The sequence below is a fragment of the Lagopus muta genome, chromosome 2 (genome assembly GCF_023343835.1).
Source record: "Lagopus muta isolate bLagMut1 chromosome 2, bLagMut1 primary, whole genome shotgun sequence".
Classification (NCBI taxonomy): Eukaryota; Metazoa; Chordata; class Aves; order Galliformes; family Phasianidae; genus Lagopus; species Lagopus muta.
In genome coordinates this window covers 369,908-392,505 of record NC_064434.1, presented here as the reverse complement: position 1 = coordinate 392,505, position 22,598 = coordinate 369,908, and the positions used below count along the sequence as shown (strand labels likewise).

Below are 22,598 nucleotides of genomic sequence, written 5' to 3'. Positions count from 1 at the left end.
TGGCCACATTTCCAAGCACTGCATCATGGAGTCTCTCGTGCATTTCCCCTCAGCCATCAGAGACTTCTATAGGGAAACTGTGGGCCAGTTGAAAAATTCTACATTGAGAACGATAAAACCGTGTCTGCTTTCCTTTCTGTCCTTCGGTTTTCTTCTGAAAAGGACCACAAGGGAGCCAGTAGGCATCTGTAGTAGGCACACAAATCTCAGAGCAGCATTCAGGTGGTCCTGTTTCTTCCAACACATAACTCACTGCAACACTGTACCCATGGACCCGTGCTACTTTAAGCAACAATCCAAATGGTGGCAATAGCATTGCTGTGCTGCCACACGTCCAGGCAGTAATGGGCAATGCAAAATCCAAAAAGCAACTGACTTGCTTAAATTCTGCTAAGGCACCATGTCGATCCAGAGCAAGCTGTACTGATATTAATGAGCGGACAAGGAAAGGCAATATTTTGACAAGTCAGCCACCTTCCCTAGGTAACAGCCACAGGACAAAAAATAATGGCTTTAGCTTGTGCCAGAGGAGGTTCAGGTTGGATATTAGGAAAAATAACATCTCAGAAAGAGTGGTGAGGTGTTGGAACAGGCTGCCCAGGGATGTGGTGGAGTCAGCATCCTGGAGCTTAACAAGAGAAGGGCAGATGTGGCACTGAGTGACATGGTTTAGTGGTACGGTAGTAATAGGATGATGGTTGGACTAGATAATCTTAAAGGTCTTTTCCAACCTTAATGAGTGTGATTCTGCAACACCACAATCTCAGATCACCTTATTAAAACTTCACTGTGATTGAGACCTCAATATTGACTATGAGCAGAGGGATTTCTGGGCCAGCCTAAGATGATTCATTGCATGTGATGCCTCGAGAAGCTTGGGAGAGTTCATGCAGCATGAGGGGAAATTCGTATTCCCCACTGCACCACGAGTGTATGCTGCACATCCCGGCAGCACAGCAGCTGAGACAATCTTTATTTGTGCAGCCCCTGGGGTGCTGGCAACAGCAGCAGGCAAGGAGTTAAGTGGTGGCATCAAGCAATCTGGAAGGGAACACATGCCTTATTAACTGGCTGGAATGTCTGGAGGATGTGAGCAGCATCGTGGACATGGGAAAGGCAATGAACACCATATCAGTGAGATTTCCAGGGAACAGTGAGCACAGGTCTGCAGGAGAGGTCAATGGAGCAAATGATAGCAAGAGCTGAAAATGGCCCTGAGAAGCCAAATGGCAATGCAGAGAGAGCAGCAGAGCAGTGGTGATCCAACTGGGACAACTTACCTTTTAAGACTCTTGTGGGATGAAGAATACGGGTTTGATCCCATTCTGCAGTGAATCCAGCTCCTCTGTGCTCCAGCTGTGTGGTGTTGCTCTGCAGGTTTATAGAGTTAAACGCAAGCCACCAACTCCTGCCCTGTTCAGCTTGATTGTGTTTCTTTTTCCCCAGAACTATTCAATAGTTTTGGATCAAATCCAAGAATAGTTACAGAATGACTTAAAGTATTTTATTTAAGGCAGCTCAAAGGATTGTGTTTTTCTTTTTCTTCAATCAAAGCCTTATTAGAAATGCATGGCCCTGAGACCAAAGGAGCTGTAAGTGCACAGCAGTATGCATGCACTGTGAAGATGGTGAGCTGTGCTACACACTGATACCCACGGAAGGCTGAGCTGAAAGCAGTGTGCACAGCCTGCTGCTTTGCCTCGCAAGCTTCAGCTGGAAGATTTACAGCAGTGCTCACAGTGCCCAGGGTACATCCTTCATCAGTTTGCATCATGCGCTTACTCGTGATTTACAGTTGAATCCCTTGGTTGTATCTGAAGTACACTCAGGCTTACTGCACTTGCTCTTTCCTCTGGACAAAAGAATTTATTTGGAAAAGTTGCATACATAAATCTATTCATTTATATCATTTTTAAAACCAGTTTTGCAATCTCTCTCTCAGGACACAGCACTCCAAATCCAAATCTCTACCATTCCTCAATCACCAAAGTTGAAGGAATGTATTTGTTACAGCGGAAAAGACACAGCCAACAAAACTGATCTCCCTGGCCTCATCCTGTCACTTTGCTCCTCTCAGCACAACACAACACATTGGAAATTCCAGCTAAATCACAGCACCTGGTGACTCACCCAGGGTTCAGGACTTGCCTCCTGCTTTATTTCTAAATATCAGCTGTAAAATTACATCCCATGTCAATACCGAATCATTCCATATGAAACTGCACAGGCTCAGGAACAGGAATCACTCTGCAGAAGCCAGCCCCGCTCTCCAATCCTTTGTAATCCTGTGGACAGGTCCACCCACCTCCATCTCCCCACGAGGCTGTGGAAAAGCTCTGGGAGTTCAGAGCTTTTGGTCACTGACACTGTTCTGCAAACTTAAGATACAAGTATGAGGAGCACATCCCAAAGCCGTGTGGGCTAAAGCAGTCTTATGCAGACCTGGAAAACATCAAGTCTTATTACTCATCCAATCACAGAATTACAGAATCACAGAGTCACCAAGGCTGCAAAAGACCTACAGGATCACCCAGTCCAACCATCCACCCACCACCAATAGATCTCACTAATCCTTGTCCCTCAACACAAAAACACAAAATCCAAACGTTCCTTGATCACCTCCAGGGTCGGTGACTCCACACCTCCCTGTGCAGCCCATTGCACTGCCTGACCACTCTTTCAGATAAGCAGTATTACCTAACATCCAGCCTAAACCTCCCCTGGCGCAGCTTGATGCCATTCCCTCAAGTCCTATCACTGTTACACGAGAGAAGAGGCCGACCCCAGCTCACCACAACCTCCCTTCCGGTAGTTATGGACAGCAATGAGGTCTCCCCTGAGCCTCCTCTTCTCCACACTAACAATCCAGCTCCCTCAGCTGCTCCTCATAAGGCCCCATTGTGCTCCAGACCCCTCACCAGCTTTGTTGCCCTCCTTTGAACATGTTCCAGGGCCTCAATATCTTTCTTGCAGTGAAGGTCCAAAACTGGACACAGCACTCGAGGGTGCAGCCTCACCAGAGCTGAGTACATAGGGACAATCACTGCCCTGTTCCTTCCTGCTGCCAGCACTGTTCCTGATGCAAGCCAGGCTGCCATTGGCCTTCTTGGCCACCTGGGCACACTGTCGGCTCATGTTCAGCCGAGCATCAATCAATACCCCCAGGTCCATTTCCTCTACGCAGTCCTCCAGCCACACCGCCCCAAGCCTGTAGCGTCGCCTGGGGTTGTTGTGGCCGAAGTGCAGGACCCGGCATTTGGCCTTGTTGAAACTCATCCCATTGGCTTCAGCCCAGCTCTCCAACCTGCCCAGATCCCTCTGTAGGGCCTCGATACCCCAAGGCAGATCCACACTTCCAGCCAACTTGGTGCCATCCACAAACTTGCTGAGGGTGCACTCGATGCCCTCATCCAGGTCATCAGTAAGGATACTGCAGAGGACAGGCCCAGCACCGACCCCTGGGGCACACTGCTCACAACCGGTCGCCAGCTGGATTCAGCTCCATTCACCATCACTCTCTGGGCCCGGTGGAATGTGTCACTAACCCACTGAAAATTCCACAGGACAACTGAAAGAGCACTTCCACCTTTTTTTTTCTTCTCATCTATTACTTTGTTTCATTAACATTTGCTTCTGGCTCAGGTATGATTTGGGACTGCTGTACAGGCTGAAAGCATCATGAAATCACTGGTACTCTTTCCCTTAGTGCAGGTAGGCTTTGGGATGGCTGTTGGGAAGCAATGCATCGCTCAGCTGCTCCTGTGCACTGCAGAAGCAGGCTGATGGGCTGAGGCCAAATAAAAGTGCCTCCAGGTTCCTGCTTGCAAGGCATGTCAGCCTGGATTGCCTGCAGAGGTGTGTTACTCTTCCAAACCATTTTCCTTGAGCAACAAAAGCATCAAAAGTGAGGATGCAAATTCAAATGTATTGAAGCAAACTAGAATTTATTTAGCATTTATTACCCATTCTGTTGTTATATGTGGCTTCTTTTGTCTCAATTTTCTTCTAGTAAACATAGACCTTTTCCTTTTTCATTTTTATTAATAAAATATATAAAAAATTGTGCATTGCTATCCATAGGAAAACCTCAGTTTAACAACAAAAAAAGAGTAAGGCACACTCCTGTGCAGCATCTTCATATATATATATATATATATATTTAAAACAAAACAAAAAGAAAAGCCTTTTCAACCTCTTTGAGGTTGTTAACATCTCACCAATCACTGACACATCTCCTATATTACCATAATTTCACTGTTGGAGGTGAGTTGGGTTGTATTTGACAGGGACCAGCAGGGAGAACAGACTCCAAAAAAAAAAAAAAAAAAAGGTTTTATCCCTGAGGTGTTGGTTAAAAAAAACAATGTTTCCATTGAAAAGGAATATGAAAGAAAGACAGCCATAAATAACTGAATACACTATGGCAAACATCCAAGCACCGAGATGATTTCATGATGGAAGAACACTCCCCTCACTCCGCAGTTCTTCACAACTCATATTTGCCATTGGTTTTTAATGGGGTTTATCTCATGGCTTCTGAAGTCACAAGACAGTCCATCAGGATGTCCCCCCCTGCCCTCCCCAGTCATCTTTCCAGAGCTGTAGCTTTGTTCACAGTTCTCCCAGAGTCCACAGGAAAGGGAAGCCCAACATTCCTAAATGAAAACCAAAACCTGGATGACTTTGCTCCCCCCACAAGTGGCAACACTCGTACTACGGCGTGCCAAGCTCTGTGCTCCACACTGGGGACTCACACTGTCAGCTCCGTGCCAGCCACTCAGAAACGAAGATGGTCGCCACCTCTGATGTGACCAGAAGGTGTCCACGAAGGGGCTGATAGTCATACGTCAGGGAAAAGGAGACAGCGAAAGCTTTACTGCTGTCCATCGCACAGCACTCCTGGAAGGAGAAGAGGAAGCACCCCCACGGCATTCCTCAGCACCTCCCAGCTGCCCGGCAAGGCTGGAGGAGCCCCGTGGCGCAGCGGGACGCCGGGCGCCCGGCTCTCAGTAGTAGCGGTTGAGGCTCCTGGTGCCGGGGATGTCGGGCTGGCCGTTCATCCAGATCTCGCGGATGATGCGCTCCCGCTCCTCCAGCCGCTGCGCTCTCTCCAGCTCCTCTGCCGAAGTGAAGACGTTCATGTTCAAAGTCCTCTCGAACCTGCGGTGCCTGCGGGCCGACACGTCCGACGTGCTGTCCGAGTCCCCATCGCTGTCGCTGCTGTCGCTGTCGCTCTCCCGGGGAGGTTTTTTGGTGGAGGAACGTTTGCAGTCTGTGCGGCAGGACACCCTCAGCACCAGGGCCAGCAGGGTCAGGACGAGTCCAATGCACACCCCGGAGACAAAATACAGAGCGGCGCGCTCGGGGTTTTCTGAAAGGGGAAAGGAAAGAGTGCTTGAGAACGACTCCTGAACAAACAAAACGCACGACTTGTTCCTCTGTGCAAACACCAGCAATGGTCTCCAGAGGGGCAGGGTTTCTAATGGTTCTGTTTGCTTCCAAGCCCTCCTTCACCTCCTTTCCCCGGGGAAGCCAGGGAGGGGATTTTATGTGGTAGATCTGCTGCCGGCAGTGACCCACATGCAGAATGCAGGTTAGCTGCAGTTGTCTCTTGGAGTTATCTGGAAGGATAAACTGAATTGAAATTGAACTGAAAAATGAATTAAGTGCTAATTCCAGTTCCTACAAGAATGGTGTTGAAACCTGAGAGCAGCGCAAGCAAAAGCAACTGAATGCATCTTTCTGTCATAGCCATTATCACTGTGCAAAGAATAGAGTTTATTATAAAGCTTTACATTCGCTCTGTGCTGTAGCTCAGCTGAAATGGCGAGCCTTGCAGCATGGAAAAATGCATATTATTTATCTGTAAGTTTCTTCTGCTTATCCGAGGCGAGTGCGCTGGCTTTCTGCCCAGACCACCAAAAAGAATACCTGTGCTACAGGAGCACTGCTGGGGTTTGTGCCCTGACACGATGAGTCCTGCAGAGCTGCGTTTTGGGGTGATACAACAAGACTCCAAAGGATCCACAATGCCTTTTCAACTAGGTTATCTTTTTATTTACTACAGGGTGGTGTTTTTTGGTTCATGAGACTGCTAAGGAGTGTAATTGTGATAAATGTTGTTATTGCACTTGCCCTGGGCTAAATCACCTCAGCATATTTCACGTTTATAGACACCTTGAGTGGGTGAAGATGAACCAAGCAGAAGTGTCACAGCCAGCTCTGCTTTGCTGTGTCTGTTGGAAGTCCTGAGTACGAGGATGGACTCAGCTCCTCAGATGAGCCTAATCCCCTGAACTCAGAGATGAAGCTGACCTAGATCCCCCCAGCTGATAGACCAGTATTTGGTCCCTGGAAAAACTAAAGACTCGGCTCTACCTTCACCCCCCACACTATGCTTTTAGATCATTCTCCAAGTGATTTCCTTCAAATAAACTTTTATAGGAGAAAAGGAAAACAGCAGGAGCAGGGAGTTGGACCAGCTGATGTCTGGAGGCCCCACACAACCTAAATTATTCTGATTCTGTGTCCAGAACCCAGACACCAACCTGTGCATGGTTTAAGGCAATGCGTGGTTCAATGCCCCAAGATGCTCTTGGAACAGTTACGTGAACAAGAAGTATTTGTGTTCTGTGTTTCTCTCCTACCAAATGGATTTCAAAAGTAAATGACAAGCCATGGAAGAGGAAGATGTCATGACAGTATGAAATATGGCTAATAAAACATGAGACTTGCTAGACTGGATAACGGGGAAGGCATGAGGAAAAAAGAGGCTGAAGACAGACTGCAAAAGAAGGAGGAAAGAACTGCAAAAGATGCATTTAGCAATGCAGAAGAGGAAAAAAAGGCAGCAATAGTTGGAGAAAGAAGGGAGGCCAAAGCTAGAGACTTTAAGCTAAGGTATTTTGACAAGAGTGAGTCAACAAAAAAACAGAAGGTAAAAGAGAAGAAAGCTATGAGAACAATCATGGAGAATGTGCTGATAGCTCTGCAGCAATGTGACTGAAATCCTGGCCCCAGTGAAGTTAATGGAATCCTGAACTCAAGGGGCAGAACTTGAATAAAAGCTGCAGCCCAGCTTATGCAATAGCAAAGCCATTGTCCATCTGCTACCACGTGCACAGTGAAGCTGTCTTCATTGCAGGACATTGCACATCCCCAGGAGAAGTGTCATCATCCCCTTTTACCTCCATCTGGACAACTCAGGACAGCGAGCTGCCCTCGCAAGTAGGCACAAGGAGGACTGCAGACTGGGAAGCACAGATGAGCAGCACTGATCCGTTTGTCCTGGAAGCCAGTAAGTGCAGTGTGCCCCTGCTCTGCCTTGGGCTGACACGATGCCCAGCACTTTCCTGAGCACCGCATTCCTGCACACACAGGGGCTTCGTTTGGTTGCATTAGTTCCACTGTTCACTCTTTTTAAAGCAACTCATAAGATAACATGGGTTTGAGCTTGAGAAGGACACGTGGTTTCTCTCCTCCCATTTTTGTCCATGTCCTGCTTTTCATTTCTCCTCCCTACTCCTTTTTCCATGCTACTGTATCCTGCTCATGTGCAAGCAGCACCTCCATTGCTACTTAAGCAACTTAAGCAACTTTTTCATCCCCTGCTCGTCCTCTTGTGTACAGCTCTCCATGCAGTGCAAAGGCTGTAATCGAATCTTTGGGCTTTGCTGGCATTTACGAGCTTCTCCAGCTACTCTGTCAACATCTGAGACACTGTCTGGACTTCCTCATGAGCTGTAACCCTCCATTCAACTGCAGCCTCGGCATTTATCATGCATACAATCCACTTGTGCAGCAACATCTCTCATTCTACAGCAGAAAGAGCAACTTAAGCTAAAAACCAGGGGCTGTTTTTTTCTCAGCTGAAGCAGCCAAATCAGCAACCCCCTGGATTTGGGGGATTGATCAGTTCGCCTCCTCCTTTGCACATCCTCTTTGCGAAGAACAAAAAGCAGCATCCTCTTCAGAAATGGATGCTCAGAACCTTCCAAAACTCAAGGGAGCTCACGTTCATCATGCCCACAGTAACACGTCTCAAAGTATTTCAAAAACTCTTTAAAAGCATATGGATATCAGTTAACAATAGTTTGATATGAATTCATGTGTATGTGTGCCCCACTACCCCTTTAGCACACGGATTTTGATCAGTGGAGCTCTTTCTTCCACTGCTGTGGATGACAGCAAGGCTATGTTTTCCTCTTACGCTTCTGGAAGGACCCAGCTGCTGCCAATCTCTTTAGATGGGGTTGCCTTCCCTTCTGTGGTATTTCTCTTTCTGGACTAAAAGCGTTGATAAAAGTCACTGATTCAAGCCTGAATTTAATCACTGCAGACAAAAGATACATGCTCTTTGTAAACTCTCTACACAAAACCCACCACTTTTGACACAGTTTGACTGCCCAGAAATTAGAAACACATTTTATTTTGTTTTTCCAACCAAACCAGCAGCAATTGTGGAGCCTGTTTCCTGAGGGCTAACAATCTGCTGGGAGCATCAGCCCAGACTGCCATTAATTCCCCAGGAAATGCCACAGGCCAAGGTTGTTACTGGTATTATAATAAATCGTTTCAATAAATACAAAGCAATCTAGGCATTAATGCTGCTGGCTTCCTGTGATGGCTTCATATATTCAGAAACCTCAGTGGGGAGGGATGTTTCAGAGCTCCCAGTGAAAGGCTCAGCATTAAGCACAGTCACACAAACAGTAGCAATAACATCTTCTTGGGAATTTACAGTCAGCCCCACAGGCTGCCGAAATCCCCTGGCCGGACAGAGGAAGCTCTCCAGCAGCCCCTTATTAAGAAAGCTCAGGCCAAGCAGCCTAAAAGTTGGAATGATCCCTCCCGGGTTGTTTTTTGGAAGCTCCTTGTTAATAACTTGGCACCAATGGTTTAGGGCTTACGGAAGAATGAAACAGGGATTTGTGGAGGTTTCCCTCTAACTACTTTATCCTGAATACAAAACTAGGGTAAGTCCTCTATCCAAAGGAAGGCACTGGAAGTGATCTGGTACAATTTAGACATTTAATATTTATGTAAACAGAAGGGATAGTTCTGGTCCTGCTGGAAGATTGTGACTGCAGAGGCAGGTCCAGCTGTCACTGAGAGCAGTGAAGTCTTCTCAGATACTCAGACAGGTTTTGGATCAGGTCCGTGACAAATAACAGGACTGAGATTTACACACAGGGTTTGCATCTAATTCTAATCCTAACTCTGTAACAAAAATGGCTTTTAAATTAAGGGCATTCCTCAGCCTTTTGCAGGACCACACTCCACGTAAGACTCATTTGTCTGATCAGCTGATAAATCCACTTATCACAAGGCACTGCTGACTCCTTCCCTCTGTTTCTGAGGAAATGTTTTCGAGGCTCTGGAAACTGGGTAACACTTAACAGGCTGTGATGCTCCTAAACACGGTGATAGCCGCAAACAGATTTGACGGTGAAAACCAACTCTCCTGCAGAGAGGCTTTGCTTCCTGCTGTGCTGTGATTTTTCACCCCTTGGTTGTCAACAGGAACATTTCCAACATTTACATGGCAACTGCAACCAAAAAGATTGTAGAAATGAGCCCGGAGGCTTTTGCTAATATTGGTGCTCATCCACTCCGTGTGCAGTAAGACTCTGCACGTGCCAACTGTGCAAACAACAGAGCCTGCAGCTCTTCATCTGCAGCTTCCCAACCGATCCTGTCATTTTGTGCAGAAGCAAACGCCAGCGTGGACGTGGATTTTAGTGCTCTGCTCAGGATAAGAAACATTCCACTGCCAGGAGGCAGGAAAAGTAGCAGAGTGGAAGATCTTTTCAAGCGTGTACTTGATCCATGCAACACCAAGTGCCCCTAAGGTCCTTCTCTTGGAGGAGGTCTGAGGCTGTACACCATCCTCTGTCTCAAACAACAAAAAAAAGTGTACGACTCTTCCCTGTCTGTTTACAACTTGCCTTTACAAAATATTGTTTTGAGTCAACTCACCAGCACAGGCAAGTCCTGATCAGCAGTTTCATAGAATCACAGAATGGCACAGTGTCAGTTTCAGTTTGCAGAGTGTACCTGAGGGACATTTCAGTATCATGAAGCAGAGCACTTCTTGCATTGTTTCCCTTTGGCACAGAGGCTGGGGTCAGGGGTGGTGGAAGATATATGAACCAAAACCTCCCTGGCCATCCCTGCCTCCCTTAAGCCACTGTAGTGACTTCTCTATGGGCATCAACAGCTGCTGTGGTGTAAGCCCTCTTCAAGGCTGCAAACTCAGGCAAACATGAAAATTTCCAAGTGATCTCAAAGTCTGCAACAAGAAGAGAAGTTGCTTTGCAGTGCCTTAGTTTTATCCTATTATATTTGTGCCCTGTCACACATCGTGCCTTTGAACTCATAACCTAAAGCCTCCTCCCCATACTAACATACAGTAAAATAAACCAGGCCAAATCCATCCTCCTTGCGAAGAGCAAATGACAACATTACATGTAGCAAATAAAAAGAGTTTACAGCATCTGCTGTTTCAATCCATAGGACAGTCATCAATTATTTTTGTGACAAATACCAACCTGAACCTACATACCGCTGAGATTAAAACTCATCCAACATTCACCGTTAAGTGCACTGGAGAACACGAGCAAGAAGCTCTGGAACTCATCACTGGAAGCCAAAGTGGTGAGGTCTGAGTTATACCATTTATCTGGCATTTAGTGAATCTGAACATATCATAGGGAGACCACTTTATAAGAGGGTAAGCAAGTAAGTCCCGCATCAACACGACAGCTAAGGCTGTCAATTTAGGGATGCGATGAGGAAAGCTAAGGCCCTCTTGGAATTATACCTTACGAAGAAGGTAAAGGGTAACAAGAAAGGGTTTTTGTAAGTATGTCAGCAGTAAAAGGATGACTAGAGAAAATGCGGGTCCCCTGCTAAACAAAGTGGGTATGTTGGTAACAGAAGACACTGAAAAGGTAGAGATTCTGAAGGCCTTCTTTGCTTCAGTCTTCAGTGCTAAGATGGGCCCTCAAGAATTCCTGACCCTGGAGATGACAGAGAATCCGGGGGAAGGAGGATTTCCCATCACTTGAGGAGGACCTGGTCAGAGAATGTCTAGCCAAAATCAATGCACACAAAACCATGGGCTCCGATGGGATGCACCCATGTGTGCTAGGAGAGCTGGCAGAGGTGACTCCTGAACTCCTATCATCTTTGAAAGGTCCTGGCAAACAAGAGAGGTGCCTGAAGACTGGAGGATAGCCGATGTCATTTCAGTCTTCAGAAAGGGCAAAAAGGAGTATGCAGGAAACTACAAGTCAGTCAGCCTCACCTCCATCCCTAAAAAGGTGATGGAACAGCTTGTTCTGGATACCCTCTCCGATCAACTGGAAGAGAAGAAGGTTATCAGGAGTAGTCAACATGGATTCACCAAGGGGAAATTGTGCTCGACCAACCTGGTAGCTTTCTATGATATCATCACTAGCAGAGTAGATGGGGGGAGAGCAGTGAGAGTTGTGTACCTTGAGTTCACCAAGGCATCTGACATCATCTCCCACAACATCCTTGTTATGAAACTTAGGAAGTGCAGGATAGATGAGTGCATGGTGAGGTGGATTGAGAACAGTCTGACTGGCTGAGCTCGGAGTGTGGTTATCGGCAGTGCAGTCTGGTTGGAGGCTGTAACTAGTGGTGTTCCCCAGGCGTCAGTACTGGGTCCAGACTTATGCAACATCTTCATCAACAACCTGGATGAAGGGATAGAGTCCACCCTCACCAAGTTTGCTGATGATACAAAGCTAGGAGAAGTGGCTGACACACCTGTAGGCTGTGCTACCATTCAGCAAGACCTGGGCAGGCTGAGAGTTGGACAGAACTGGATCAGGTTTAACAAGAGCAAGTGTAGAGTCATTCTTGGGGAGGAATGACTGCATTTATCAATAAGGGTTCAGGGCTGACCTGCTGGAGAGGAGCTCTGCAGAGAAGGACCTGGGTATTCTGGTTGCCAACAGGTCAGCCATGAGCCAGCAGTGTGCCCTGCTGGCCAAGAAGGCCAATGGGATCCTGGGGTGCAGTAAAAGGAGCGTTGCCAGCAGGTCGAGGGAGGTGATCCTCCCCCTCTGCTCTGCCCTGGTGAGGCCACATTTAGAATACTGTGTCCAGTTCTGGGCTCCCCAGTTCAGAAAAGGCAGGGATCTCCTAGAAGGAGTCCAGTGGAGGGCCACAAAATGATGAAGGACTTGGAGCATCTTCTGTATGAGGAAAGGCTGAGTAACCTGGGGCTGTTCAGCCTGGGGAAAAGAAGACTGAGAGGAGATCCGATATACATTTATAAACATCTAAAGGAAAGTGGTAGGCAAATGGATGAGGCCAGGCTCTTCTCAGTGGTGCACAGCAATAGGACAAGGAGCAATGGCCTAAAACTTGAACACAGAAAGATCCATACAAACATGCAGAACTTCTTTACAGTAAGGGTGAGGGAGCACTGGAACAGGTTGCTCTGAGAGGCTGTGGAGTTTCCTTCTATGGAGATACTCAAGACCTGCTTGGTCAACTACCTGTGTGACCAACTGCAGGGAACCTGCTTTAGCAGGGTGGTTGGACTCGATGATCCCTTGAGTTCTCTTCCTATCCCTGCAATTCTGTGATCCTGTGATTTACTATTTGTTCTGGAGCAAAAGGCTCCTGCCAAGATTGACACCTTGGCAAAGGGATGAATCGAGGCCTTGTGCCCCATAAAATGACTGCAAGGTCACAGAGTTGTGCTGTGGAAGCAAATGGAAGCAAAGTCAGCAGTCCTAAATCCTAGTACTACTGCCCCTACCGTAAATCCTAGAACTTTCTGCTACCCGTTACTTTGCAGATGGGGAAAATAATGCAAACAGCATTTTATTTTCTATTAGCATTGAGAATACAGGCATTTTTTTTCCACAGCAAAAATAGATGTAGGTAAGAGAGGGAAGAAGTATGATAGACAGAAGATACATTTAATGTTTCCTTTCCCTAATCTTTCCTTAGAAAGTCCAAGCAACAAAAATATATCCCACTCAGTCATCTTTTGTGAAGAACATCACTACTTGCATTTAGGCTGCCAGCTTCTTTAAAGTGTCACCAACAGCCAATTTCAATGACACCATTCAATGTGTAGAAAAGCAGAACTTTGCATTCAATATTCACGTCCTCTTAGAAGGATCCTTCACTTAACATGCAGAAAAACTCTTATTAAGCTACTTAGTGATTCCAACATGAAAAGCCCAAGTTAGTTACTTCAAATCCAAATACTTGTCTGTAGCAGCACGGCGGTATCTCAGCAAGAGCAGGGCACCAAGAATGCATTTCTATTTATTGAATCAGTAAGGTTGAATGTTACAAAGACGTGGAATAACTACTGCTCCCGAATGCAGTTTTAGTTACACAGATCCCAGCTTAACTGCATTAGGGTGGTGTGAGCAGAGTGGCTATAGAGCACAGAATCATTCACAGCATGTACTAAAAGAGCAGCACATTAGCATTACCAACAAGGTGCATACAAACATTTCATTAAAATGGAGAACATTCTGCAGTCTCATAAGAAAAACTGGCTGTAAACAGCATGTCACAGCAGGCCAGTGAAAAAACAGGGCCCTCATTCTGCAGAAAGCAGCAGAGATTGTCCTAAAATACGTAGAGCCAGTGCTACCTTCTTGGGGGGTGGATCCTCCAGCTCTGCAGTCAATTCTTAGTTTTGACAAGGCACCTCACAAGATGGAAAATATTTGCACTACGTTGTCTGCCTCTACTGGACTTCTTACTCTCAATGATACTGAGTCCAAGCACTGAACACAGCACACAGTCTCTATTTCAAGAGTAACTTCTTAATGCAAATCTTAAAAGGAAGACTATTCCTCTGCTACTTGAAAGATACATGTGGGTGAAGGATAAACTGTGATCCAAGGAAATTTCGCTCTAAACCACATTTAAATATATAATTAAGCAGACTCAAGCTACTTCATCTTCACATTCCTACTGAAGATAAGCCAAATTCTCTTAAGCAGGGTAATGATCTCTTATTTTCCAAATTACGGGACAACAAGCTTGCCTTCCTTACGTGCCAGGCTTTGATCTTCAGGAAAAACACAGCATTAGAAATAAGACCACATTTAAGATCACACTGTATTTAACTTCAGATGAGAGCAAATCCAGGGGAAAGCAGAGCACCATAAACCCTGTTGCGCGTTGCCTGCCAGAGCTGCCCGGGTCAGGCCTTTCAAGGCAGAATTTGCTGAGAGACAAATGAAAAATACCAACAGTTCAAAGAAACAGATTTAGCTGTAAATGACCGAGACGCAGGGCTCAGTGCAGAGTCCACAAGCAGCCCGTGGGAGCGCAGAGAGGTGGCAGCCCCCAAACCTACCTGTGATGAAGGCGTACGCTGCTAGGATGTTGCTGAGCAGTGCCATCTCTGTGCTGACACCCATGGGCTCCATGCTGCTGGCGAACGCTGGTGGCTGTGTCTCATCCACAGGAAGCAGGAAGGAGGTGTTGTCTAGAGGGTAGAAGGTGGCCGACCTCCCTTTCTTCTTCTCTGCTTCAAAACAGAAAGGGAGTGAAGAACCAGGCACGTGCACCAGCCCTGTCCTGCCCTACCTATCCTCATCTGTGTTCAGAGATCTGGAGCTGCTCAGCACCAAGCCACCCACATTCGCTCCCCTTTTTGGGGCAACAAAACCTTTGCAGTTAGCTTCGGTCGAGCCCATGCCCTGTCTGCACCCAAACAGCATCTTCTCTCCACTGTCTCCTGCTCTTTCATGTCACCGCCTAGACACACCCACCCATGTTACAGCAAATATAGAATCAGGTTTCTTTTATCTTACGTAAATCAACAAAGCCTTTATCAGCTAAGCTTGTTATAAGTCTGCACATGGGCATGGAAAACACAGCCAGAGCTGGCAACCCTGTGCTGGAGTTGTGCTGCAGTGATCCACCCGCACCTGGCAAACAGACAACACTTTCTCCCCAGCCTTTGCAGAGAAGGGCGAATCTGAGTTTATGACTGCCTTCAGAAGCTCACTTGCATTGTGTTTCACCCAGACATCATTTCCCTTTGGAGAGGTGAGCAAGCTTGAGTTAATGATTTGATTTTATTTGTAGAAGACCAGAGCTGAGGAGGCACATAATTCCAGGAGGCTCAAAGAGACCCTTTCAGACCTTATCAGCTCGCTGCCAAGTACTTCTTGCACCTTGATCTGCTGGCAGACACTCTCACTGGTCACAAAACACTAATTGTTCTGAACACATGAAAACCACTGCACAGGATCCAGCTCCATCATCCGTGTGATTGTTTAAGGGTAGTTGTTGCAGCTTCTCAGGCTCCTTTTCCTGGGTGTCTGGCTCCAAGCAGCACACTGTAGAATCACAGACTTGCCTCTGGCTTCCACTTGTCTGCAAGTACTAAATTCAGGAAACTGTCGGATCCACCTCCTACAATGCCACCAGTGCCATGCAAACAAAGGGCACAACCAGAGATCATCTGTGCTCACCCAGTCTGTGCCCATTCCCTACTAACCCAGCAAAGCAAGATGAGACATTCAACCTCCTGCTGTGTGTGCTGGGAAGCGGCACAGCCCAGAGGAGCAGCAACTGAACGAGGGCTGTCAGAGAACAGGTAATACTGGATGGAGAGGGACTGAGTGCATGAATGTGTGTGCAGCAATGCCAAGCCCTAATGTGCCTCAGAGGAGAAGCAGCAGAGATGGATGTCCGGGTGTTGCTGTGAGGGTTCAGCCCCAAGGAATGTGGGTGCAGTTGTATCTGCCACTGGAAGACTGCATGGCCTTGAGAAAATCACACCTACCGAGCTACCAAGGTGTAAATGACTGCCCCAGAGAAGGGTTTTCAAACATGGATTTCTGGGTGGCAGATGCAAAAGAGAAAAACATCCCCAGAAGCCCTTCCTTTGGGAGAATAGAGATTGCTACAACTAGGTGTATAGAGGCACAGAAGGGCAAAGGCACAGCCAGCAGGAAATTAACAGCAAATCTTTGGAAAATATTTTAATTCAAATGTAGGCCCCAGAATATCGTGCCCTCTAATCTTTCTTTTTATTCTCCTTGCCCAGTAAATCCATGTCTGTAAAAGCGGTTGACTTTTTCTTTACCACACCACCACTCCCACCAAGAAACCCACAGGAAGCAGAGTACATTTTTTATTCGTTCAAACTGAACCCCCGCCCTCCTGAAGATGCCCTGGGTACTTCAAAGTATCTCATGTAGCACTAGGTATCTAAACCATGGCAAGCAAATCCTGCTGTTAGCTGACAGATCTTAATGGAGTGACTCAGCTCCCCCCACATAGCAGGAACTTAAAAGCTCAATGTATTTGTTCACATGGACGTTTAAGCCATCTCAGGGTCAGCAGGACATCCACACAGATGGCAGATATGAGAAGGGATGTGGGGAAAATTCCCACTCTTTTAGAATAGCTTCTGCCACTACAAATGACACATTTGTGTAAAAGCAACAGAACCCTGCCCCTGGATGTATGCACACAGAGCTCTGGTTCTAAAATAGTTAATCTAAAATCTCTTTACAACTAACAACAAGGAAGAGCACTGCCAGCATATAATCTCATAAACATACTTCTCATCCTAAAGAGAACCACTGAGTTATGTGCTACAGGTTTCTGATAGGTCTTTACGAGGTTTCTGTGATATGAACCTGGCACCTCTTTATCACACTCTCACGTGTCCAGCTCTGAATTAGTGACTGCCAATGCAGTCACAGCATCTCACTAGGAATGAGATTTAAACTATACTTGCCATGGGGGCTTCCCTGTTTGCATGTGCTACACCAGTCAGGAAAGGCTCAGATGAAAACACTTCCGTGGGGATTTGGACATCCCCTGGAAAACAAGCTGTGCAAAATGGCGCCTTTTAGGAGAGAGTAAGGCACAACTCCTCTTATGTGAGATGTAAAGAGAGTCTCCTTTTTTTTCTTCTGACTTGTCCGAAGAACAGATGCGATCAAACAAGTTTTTCAATGAACATTCATCTGCATACACTGCACTCCAGCAAAGAGCATCACAGAACTACACAACTAGTTTTGTCATCTACAGGATTGTACATGAACAGACAGGAAAGACAGAAAATGGCTGGGGTTATGCAGGAGGGAAAAACAACCAAACATCATAAGGGTCACGTGCTGGTTTGCTACACCGTTCCCTTGTCTGCCTTTTATCCCAGGATCACATTTCAATACAACCCCTTTCTGCTTCCTAGCTCTGAAGACCTCACTTGCCCTAGCAGCCCACCTGCTGCTGGTTACCCCTTCACCACGTCCACCTTTTCTTAGTTGTTCTGACTCACTCAGGCTGTTTTCCTTGCGACTTTACACCAAATTAGAGCGAAAGTACTTCAGCTAGCAGAAAGTCTGCCCGGTAACCTAGGAGAAACTATTCAAGATACTGGGCTGACTTTAGCAAACAGTTTTAATAAAAGAAATAAAACAGGAAGGGAGATTACAGGAATGTCCAAATATTTCCTTTTGCAATTTCTGAAACAATATTTCAGCTGTTAATTTCAAACTGACATCCTTGTTTGAAAAGCACTGCATTTTTTTTTAAATGGATGAATAAACGATATGAAAACTAAAGAGGTGTCATTTGTAGAAGTGAAATGTTTACAGGAATGAAAACAAGCTCTGTGTTTTTCTTCTCGTTTGAAAAAACCACCAAGATGACAGATTTTATTTCAGGCCAATCCAAAGTTCGTTTTCTTGACAATTTTTTTCCCAGTAAGGTCTCCACTGACCAAAGTGACATCGCTGACGTGTAACCGCCTGCAGGCTGTGAGGTAACTTTGCCTACAGCACAGACAGACACAAGGCAGCTCTGTGCACAGCAACCCTCCACTGCATTTCAGGGAGCGCAGGGTAGGAAATTCCAGCAGTCCTGTCATCACCGCCCCCCTGTGTTGGGAAACACAATGCAAAAACATTGCCTAACCCAGTAAGTGCTCACTTGCCATTTTCCTTTATTCATAATCAATCCCTTCCTCCTACTCACCTACCACTCGATAGCAAAGACCTGACTTCATTCATCTCCCTCCACTTTGCATTCTTATGAAAATGGCATCACAGTTCAAAGCTCAGCTGAAAACCTCTGTCCCCAGTGAAGCAACCTCCTGCCATGTTTGCCCTGCTTTGGATTTGGGACTGCATTGGATGGGTCTTCAAAGTACTTCTGTGACGAATTTTGACACGCATGGCCATGACTGCTATTTCAAGAAATTCAGTGTGAGTTTAACAGTTCACTGTGGTCAGCCAGTGTTAATGCCTCAGAACCTCTCGTTCTGACCGTCACATGGACAGGTACAAAACAGAAACCCGGATAAAGTATAAGTTTCCATAAGGGGAAGAGCTACCAGAGCACAGTAAGGTCTGAGCCAGTCATACAATAGTCATAGCTACCTGGGAGGGCACGTCCTACACCGGGAGGAGAGACATCAGAAAGGAACACGCCGTCTCCTATAACATCGGCATCAAACAGCCTTGGTCGCAGTGGAAAATGTGGCTTCTGAAATCCTTGGTAATTGATTGGCCTTGGCTGGGTTTCATGCAGAAGCTTCCTGGGAACTGAAAGAGAAGAGTAAGAAGAGCACAACTATTAGAGTTACTTCAGCTGATCAGAATGAGAATTATCGCATCATGCTGTGGGTTCAGCTGATACCTAATTACAAACAGGCACTCATTTACCGCTGTGATGAATGCACTTCAAATGCCTGCACAGAGATACACAAGGGGAAAAGGCTAGGAACTACAAAGCGCTCAACATATTGTTTACTTCACTGGAACAGGCTGCCAGGGAGGTGGTGGAGTCTCCTTCCCTGGAGATGTTCAAGACCCACCAGCACACCTCCTTGTGCGACCTGGAGCAGGGAACTGCTTTGGCAGGGGGTTGCACTCAATGATCTCTGGAGGTCCCTTCCAACCCCTACAAGTCTGTGATTCTGTGATACTTATAATTAAGCTTTGAGACTAGACTGAGGGTCAGATTCAGACAGCTTATTTAGACACCCATCTAAGGCAATGAAATGAAGGCTAAGTTGGCCTTTGGTTCCAGCCCTGAGCTTTAGAGATCTGCAGCTGGTCGTATCATGGTGGCAGGCACAACAGGAAGCCCCTAGCAAAGGGCACTGTCAGTTATGCTTGAATCCCTGTCTCCCTTCAGGCATTGCTGACTTGAGACTGCATATCCATTTCTTGATACCCAGAACCCACCTCTGGAAGATGCTGTCCACAAAAAGCAACAACAAAAAAAACCAACTTAGATTATCCACCATAAAGTAAGAAATCCTACCTGAAAGAAACCCTCTCCACCCTATGAGGTCTAAAATATTCCCATCTTTGGACTTCAAGCTTCAGCCACACTGAGAAAGACCCCTTCTCTGTTCCAACCATCCTGAGAAAGAGGATGAGGGCTTGGCTAGTACCTTGTTTCATCTTCAGTGTAAGTAACAGACAGGTGAGAAAGGTTAACATGCCTGCCAGAGCTGCGTCTGTGCATCACTGGTCCCTCTGGACCAATGTGTGCCTTAGTAAGAAAACTATCTTCCCTTCCTTGATGTCGCAAGGCCAGCTCTCTTTGGCTGTACCTCTAAGCAAAGCAATCAAAGCCAGTGCAGCTCCTGTAGTGTACACCCACAGAAGGTGAATCCACACAGTAAACTCACTGATTTGCCCTGTAGGGACACAGCAGCATATCATTTATGGAGCTGAACCAGTTCTGTGCCTCAGTCATGGCCAACACCTGAGGCTATTTCAGAGCAGAGTGCCTTTCTATACAAAGAGAAAACAAACAAACAAACAAACAATGCTTATATATGCTGTTCAGCTCAGAAATTAGAGGAACAGTATGCTGAAGGACCAAGTAAATAAACTGAAATTTACAGGGGAGAAATGCGTTTTCCCCTCTGGTGACTGTACCCTAATACATACATCAAAGCACCACTTTGTTCCTGCAGACAGCCAGCACTTTACTATGTTAAAGATACAGACTACTGAGAACTGACACAAGATCATGAGACCCACAGAAATCCCACGAAGAACTGCTGCAATGTTCGGCCCTCCCTCCTTCAAGTCTGATGGTCACAGCTTCTACTGCCCCAGGTTGGCTGCCATCTCCCATGCCTCGGTTTCCCCACTGCTCCATTGCAGGCTGTGATCCTGTGATTCTGTGATTCTGTGCTATCTCTCATCTTTGCTCTTTGCAGAGGCGTGATTAAGAGTAATTAAAAAACCAAAGCACTTTGAGATCCTTGGCACAAACTTGAAGGAAGATTTTGAAAGCGTGCAGCCCTGGAAGAGAAAGGAAATTCCTGACTGCCCCTTGCAGCTAATCAGCTGCCAAGCTGGAGTGTGAGATTTAATCACACCCAGTAAATCTGCCTGCATAAATACAAATATTCCTAGTGGGGGAAGCAATCCAACTGCCTTGTTTACATTGTGTTTTACTTGCTGTCTTTGCTGAGGCAAAGAGAATTGTTTCTATATTTGCAGACTGACCTCCTGTATCAGGCTGCCAAGATATCAGTGTTGAAGTTGCCATATTATTAGAAGAGTCATGATAAGTCAGGAAACAGACATGAAAACCTACAGCTTCTGAGCAGCAAAAGCCTGGCACAGCAATCTGCAGCGAAATGTGAATTAGCAACTGTCCTCTGATGGGAAGGCAGCAAAAGATGCACATCTCTGTTAGGAGCTAAACAAACTGTTCCAGTGTCTCACCATACTTACTTTTTCCCTATATCTAACCTGAATCTGCCCTCTCTGAGCTTGAAGGCATTTCCTTTTGTCCTGTCACCACAGACCCTGCTAAAGAGTCTGTCCCCTTCTGTCCTGTCGCTCCCCTTTAGATACTGACAGGCTGCTCTCAGCTCACCTCGCAGCCTTCCCTTCTCTTCTCCATCTGCACAGCCCCAGCTCTCAGCCTGTCCTCACAGGAGAGGTGTTCCATCCCTTGGATCATTTCTGTGGCCCTCCTCTAGACACATTCCAACAGCTCCATGTCTCTCCTGTACTGAGGACTCCACATCTGGATGCTCCAGGTGAGGTCTCACCAGCACAGAGCAGAGAGGAAGGATCACCTCCCTTGCCCTGCTGCCACGCTGCTCAGGATGCAGTCCAGGATATGGTTGGCTTTCTGGGCTGCAAGGGCACACTGCTGGCTCATATCCAGCTTCCCATCCACCAGCACCCTCAGATGTTTTTTCAGCAGGGCTGCACTCAATCCTTTCATCCCCCAGCTTGTATTGGTAGTGGATGCTGCCTTGACCCAGGTGCAGACCTTGCATGTGGATTTGCTGAACCTCAGGAGCTTCACCTGGGCTCGCTGCTCAACCTGTGAAGGTCCCTCTGGATGGCATCCCATCCCTCCAGTGTGTCAACTGCACAAGGCTAAGTATCCTTCAGATACTGCCGCATCTCAGGCTGAGGGCCTAAAAGGCATCTGGAGAACAAATCAGTATGGCCTTAAACACCTTCCATCCAAACTGCATCCCATAAAACCTGCTGATACGTGTCTGATGAAGATCGTGAAGCAAAAGGAACACAGAAACGCAGTTTAATAGATTTGGGCTACTCTTTCGTGTTCCAGATTGGCTCTTCTTCACAAAGATCTCCTTTCACCTCCCAGTCTTCATGGTCAACTCTGGGGCAGAACACGGGCTGGGTGGAGCTGTACCTTTCTTTGAACAGGTCATGCCACCCTTCAGCATTCAAAGAAATGGACAAAAAAGGTCTTTCCTAAGTGTATCTAGGGAATTGAGCTTTCCCTCCCACCCTGGCACCTGTGCTAATGCCAATGTGAATGCTATCTGTGGTACCAGGAGAGAAGTCGTGGTAAAACAAAGCATCGCTAAATCACAGCAGCTGGTCAACAGCATCCCAGGGAAGAATGCAGGAGAAATAATCAGAAGAAAATATTCAGAAAGATTGTTTATCATTAAGGCACCTTAGGGTGCAGTTATTCCTCTGGGATGGATAAGAAGGTCAGGTAAAGAAAGACTGATGCCAAATAGGCTTTTGGTGCCTGAAGATAGAAGTGGCTGTGTAAAGAGAGTTCCAAAAGCAGGCAGGTATTTAACATTCATGATTAGCTTTGGTACTTTTAAAACTCCTAACTAGTTCCTGTCTTCAACTCAGCAACTAAATTCTGGATGCAGCTTAGTGAAAAGAAGGAAGAACCTACAATTTTTTTGTTTGCAAAGAGCTGTCCACTCTTCTTTGTGGACTCCATAAACACCTTGAGGACGTTTCACCAGGACAGACCTATATTTGCAAAGAGTAAATAGTGTGAATGGCACATAGCAAGTCTTCTCTTATTCTAGAGCATTTATACAACACTAAACCCATATATAGCTCAGATAGATTGATTTAGAAAGTAAAATGGAAAGGCTTTTTCAAGTGCAAAACACCTCACAATTTCCAACTAGCTTCTGTGCAGCAGCCAACTCCACAAGAAAGATTAAACATCTGGTTCCTTTAAAATACCTTCCTTAAATCCCCCAGAGAGCAAAACACCTGACACAAAGCACGGCATGAACTGCAGCAAGGTGTCAAAAAATGTTATTTATGATTAAACCCACCAGA

General features: G+C 46.4%; 1 protein-coding gene across 4 annotated transcripts in view; it reads right to left on the bottom strand.

The window, feature by feature from the left end:
- Positions 1 to 1,891: 1,891 nt before the first annotated feature.
- The window catches only part of EVA1A (eva-1 homolog A, regulator of programmed cell death), a 189,494-nt gene continuing 168,787 nt past the window's right edge, over positions 1,892 to 22,598 (bottom strand). For 2 of the 4 annotated variants that reach the window (XM_048935343.1, XM_048935345.1), the window contains exons 6-8: positions 18,420 to 18,584; positions 14,369 to 14,542; positions 1,892 to 5,371 (exon numbers count right to left, since the gene is read on the bottom strand). In XM_048935343.1, coding sequence (XP_048791300.1) covers positions 5,007 to 5,371; positions 14,369 to 14,542; positions 18,420 to 18,584 — 704 coding nt within the window. In that variant the 3' untranslated portion in view covers positions 1,892 to 5,006. The remainder of the gene's footprint in view (positions 5,372 to 14,368; positions 14,543 to 18,419; positions 18,585 to 22,598) is intronic. The other 2 variants (XM_048935344.1, XM_048935346.1) reach the window with 1 other exon arrangement.